Source organism: Aplysia californica, unplaced genomic scaffold, assembly GCF_000002075.1.
Source record: "Aplysia californica isolate F4 #8 unplaced genomic scaffold, AplCal3.0 scaffold00057, whole genome shotgun sequence".
In the NCBI taxonomy this organism is placed as follows: Eukaryota; Metazoa; Mollusca; class Gastropoda; order Aplysiida; family Aplysiidae; genus Aplysia; species Aplysia californica.
In genome coordinates this window covers 594376-599454 of record NW_004797327.1, presented here as the reverse complement: position 1 = coordinate 599454, position 5079 = coordinate 594376, and the positions used below count along the sequence as shown (strand labels likewise).

The window sequence follows — 5079 nt, the reverse complement described above, 5'->3', positions numbered from 1 at the left end:
CAGACAGACAGACAGACAGACAGACAGACAGACAGACAGACAGACAGACAGACAGACAGACAGACAGACAGACAGACAGACAGAGACGGTGACAAAGATAAAGTCAGACGGACTGACGGACAGAAAAGGATGCGATGGCCAGGTTTGGTTGAGAACCCTTCGAATATCAAAATATATTCCACAGACAAAACGTATTTATGAAGGCTCAAAAGATAATGGGACGGAAAAGTGACACGAAATATTTATCAACAGCATAATTAATGTGTGCACCAGGAGAAAAACTATTTTTTGAATTGACAACGTTGGTTCCGAGCAACGAGCTAAAGAGGACGTTCAATTCTGGTAAAAAAGTTAGTTTCTTGAAAAACAGCGATAGCGTCAGTTCTGCGGCATGCGATTGAAAAACTTTCACTGAGTTGTCTTCTTTAGATTTTGAAAATTATTTTAAAAACAACGTGTTACAAAACTGAAGAAAGTGGTGGAACTTCAAAGGCATTCTAAGGGGATTTTTAGTTGTACTTGTTGGTATTTTTTGTTCTATTTTATTTATTTTTTTAATTTATGGATACATGTGCTTATTATCATTCTTTCTGACATAAAAACCTTTTGTATCTTGAAACGGTTTGAGGTATGTCAAAATAACCAACGTTGAGTTTTTTTAGATAGGTCTTCAGGCTCACGTATATTCCGGCAACACTGGCAACTCAGATCAAATGTTAATTATTCCCGTTCATTTCCCGTTCCCAAATTGACTGGCATTTTGCGGTGGATAGGCCCCTGCCTGCGAAGTCGCGGTGCTTGGTGGGTAGGCAGGGTCGTAGGAGTAGGCTGGGGGTGGCGCTCCGGGCTGGGAGTAGGCTGGAGGCATGGGGGCACTCGGACCCATGGGGTATCCTCCGTAGGCACTGTACGGGTTGGGATAGCCTACAGCAGAGTAGGCAGGAGGGGCAGGACCTGGAACAACAGAGAGATAACGGAAAACAAATCAGTGCGGAACAAATCAAATCCGCCTTGTGTGTATTTTATTTGTCAAATTAACTTTCCTAAGCTAGATAATCCTATTGACTGTGTAGAGAATATGAGATTGCCATAGGCATGGTGACATAAGATAGAGTTATATATTATTACTCGGGCTAAGTCTACTGCGCTTCCGTCTTAATTGGTTTCAGGGGCGAAGGCTGACTTGTTTGACAGGGTAATCAAAGTGAAATGGGACCAGATAGGGCCTGGAGATATCACACTCACAGAAGTCACTGGCACTGGAGGCGGCAACTCTGAGTTGTGAATGAAAACAAATCCTGAATTCATGTTGTATGCTTGTTCAACCGCTAAAATAATCGGGAAAGTATTTTATTAAATTATACTTATTCTAACTAACCTTAAATTTAACTTTAGATTTGAACACACGAACACCAAGGAAAGAAGCACAGATGTCAGCACTACAATGGCATGTTATACCAGACAGCCGAAACACTTTGGTAGAGCACGCCAATTATTAATTATTTATTTCACATTTGGCTGTTTTTTGTCTAGCTTTTCGCGGCCAGGAGCCGCTGTCATAATAGAGGTCACGATCTGATTATAGGACGTCAAAAAGTCGATGAAAAAAACAAGCACTAGCAGTGTAGTAGCAGGAGTCAAAGGATTATTAGGAGTTAGTTCCCCTCACATCTGTGAGGTAGACTCGACCAGTGTAATAGTTCGCTTAGATAATCAGCGAGTCTGGGTGCTTATAACTGTAGCCCGAAAGGGGTGAACAGGGTATATGCGACAATGAAACAGTTCTGACTGCTATGCACATGTTCCCTTCAAATCTATTGGTTGACTCTTCCAGCCTCACTTTAAGCTTACTTAATCAAAGCTTGTGACTGCTTATGGAGTGGCCCGATAGGGGCGAACAGGCTATTTCTGTGGCAATGAAACGGTTTTGAAGGTTAGGCATAGTCTATTGTTCATTGGTGGTTATGAACGTCTTTTTACATTTAATTTATGAGGTTTACGTCTATGGGTGAATTTGACTGCGACAATGTTTCAAAATTAGGAAGGGAAGCAGTAATTATTTGATTATATAGACGCTTCGCCTCTGATTGGTTTGGGTTTCTTGTTGTTGTTGTTGTTGTTTTGTTGTTGATGTGGTTGTTTTTGTTTGTTTGTTTGTTTTTCTTTAAAGTAGCTCCTTAAATTTAACTTCGCTATTTACAATTCAACAGGGGAACAGTCGTATGTAGTAAAAATGTTCATATCTTTCTGAGTAGGTTGAGAAAGTAGTAAAGTGATAATGCATACATACAATCCTTTAATAATGAAATAGCAAACAATAGAAAATAACAGTAAAAATGATGAAAAAAATACTGTCAAAAAGAAGACATAATTTTATCAAACTGTCGTGTTCGAGATCCCAACATGCCGTGAAAATAAACGGGAGCCTTTCAGTTTGATAATACAGTTATAATGTAACGTCATTTTGATTTTTTTCGTGACTAAGTGGCCTTTTTTCCGTATGAAAAGCGGAAGAGATAGCTAAGTGATTAAGGAAATTTTTTGTAAGTGTTTTTACGCTACCATCGACACAGTTTAGATCATCTAGGGAGTGGGCTCCGACCCAGGATGACAGGGATACAACGCACAAGCAGACAGAGTGAGATTCTCTTTAAAAATCATTTTCACCCGAGAATGTCTCTCAGGTCTTACGCATGCAATTGTCAAATAACGAATGTATCAGAGGCTAAGGTCTGCAAGGAGGGAGGGGGATAACATTATCATTTTCAGTCATTTTCAACTAACTGGAAGAAGAGTACTTTATACATGTATTTCGTAAGACTTGTATTTTCTCTGACCATCTTCCACAGCTTCTTTTTTTAAGTAGAGGTTTAACGGCGCTTGCAACTGCATAAGGTCATATGAGCGCCAAGGGGTGGATATCAAAAGAGAAGAAGGCACCCCGGAAATAGTGGGTCCCAAGAGAGTGACAAACATACAAAAAAGTAGAGGAAAATGACAATAGTAAGGATTAGGAAAGAAAAAGCAGCAGTTCCCTGTCGTAGATAAGGAACAGTAATGAGCATGGCATTGATGAATGAACCCATTTACAATTCTACTGTGCATGAACGAGAATGTCCCCCCCTTTTTGAATGGCCTAAAGACACTTCAGTGTCCGGGGGTGGGGGGGGGGTCCACAGCTTTTGATTAAATAAAGACAGTATCCAGACGACTTGTCAAAAAAACCCTACATAAATTTTAGAGATTTTAGAGGCGGCTCTGGTGGCCTAGAGGTTAAGATGTTGGCCCCTCATTCAAAGGGCCCGGGTTCGGATCTGGGTAGTGACCTAAACATTTTCTTCTCTAAATTTGTCTCCTTTCACCTCCTTTCCTGCTCTCTAGCAATGTTCTGTCGTCTGCTTTCGTCTCCTTTTTCTTCCCCCACCCGCTCATCTCCTTTACCCCCCTCCTCTGGGCTCCTGATTCTTTCTACAGCCTTTCTACTGCTACTCCTTGGCTTCTTCTTACTGCTGTCTTTCAGCCACTCCCCTTATCTTCTGGTAGGAAAGATCTACATCTAGCCTTCTCGGACAAGGGTGAAAAATCTCGGAGGGCCCGAGTGCAAGTTGTGCACGTTAAAGATCCCTTGGTGGTCTAAAATCGATAAGAGTAGGCTTCGGCCGCCATCCGGGCAAAATTCAAAATTTCCTACCAACTGAAAAAGTTTAATGTGTCCCGTTCGCTCATATAACCTTATGCAGTTGCGAGCGCCGTAAAAACACTTACAAAAACAAACAAAAGAGATTTTAAAACCCACCGCTTGGCACGATAAAGACGTTGCTCTGTGCACTATGTCCCACGACTGTGGTGGTGGTGGCGTTTGAAGGTCTCACCATCCTGCCGCGGGCACCTTTCTGTTTGATGAAGCAGCAGACGATGGCCGTGATGAGAGCGATGCCGAAAATACCGGCAAACACGATGCCGACGATGATACCGGCGCTGGAAACAAACAAAAAAATAAAAAAATTATAACGGAATACACCTTCATAGGGTATGGATACTGGATGTCTTATGCGATGATACAAGGTTATAGCAAAACTTACGAATAAGTGTTAATCGCTTCTTTAATATTACAAATTTCTATCTGAAATTTTGGGTCGTTTTGAGTTACTAAGAGCATGACTTCAGATACCAAATGCTCTATCTGATCTATTAAAATCGTTATTTTGAGTTGATATCGATTCAAAATATTCAAAAAATTGCATTCCAAAAAGCTTGACATGTGAAAATCAAACTTTTTGACATCAAATTTTCCGAAACTAGACACTAAGTTGATAGAACTTTGTAAATCTAATAGGTAGCGAAGTGGTATGCTGGTACTGATTACGAAACAGAACATGATTAATTGTATAGTATTATATATAAGGGAAATAGTCTTACATTGATAAGAATTATACATTCATGTTAAATATATTAAATCAGAGTAATAAGCTAAAACGTTTTTTGGCACGTACATGACCAAAACTGAGTCGATAGTGCCGTAAAACACCTACTCAATCAATGAAAATCAGAGTAATAAGCTGATATAATATTCGTCTGGAAGAGATACAAATTTTGCTTTGTTCTGGTAATATTCATAGAAAAATATCAGCAATAAGAGCAACCACAACAAGCCAAAATAAAAGAAACTTAATCAGTGCCGAGATGGAAATCCATGAGTTAAGCAAACATCGAAAGAAAGAAAGAAAGGAATTTGGGGGGAATAAAATAAGTCTGAAAATCAGGAGGGGGGTTTATTTTGAGAGACAAAAAAAAATTATTTGCCAGCACAAAAGCGGTGACAAATTGGGTCATTAAATGGACGCTTGTCAAGTTTGGAGTAAAGACTACTTTGGCAGGCAGCACAAATCAAATGTTCGAAAGATGTATCAACGGAGCCTCCTCAGCAAAGATGATAACTATAGAAGCAATATAATATTGTTGGAAATTGTGAGTCTGCAGTAGAACTAATTCTGCTGGATGTGAGATAGTAGATGGAAGTATAGTAATAAGTGCACGTGTGTGTGTGTGTGTGTGTGTGTGTGTGTGTGTGTGTGTGTG

General features: G+C 40.0%; 1 protein-coding gene across 1 annotated transcript in view; it reads right to left on the bottom strand.

The window, feature by feature from the left end:
- Positions 1–516: 516 nt before the first annotated feature.
- The window catches only part of LOC101850401 (protein shisa-5), a gene marked incomplete at its 5' end in the record, with an annotated part of 6170 nt that continues 1607 nt past the window's right edge, over positions 517–5079 (bottom strand). The window contains 2 exon segments of the mRNA XM_005093047.3: positions 517–954; positions 3797–3978. Coding sequence (XP_005093104.2) covers positions 731–954; positions 3797–3978 — 406 coding nt within the window.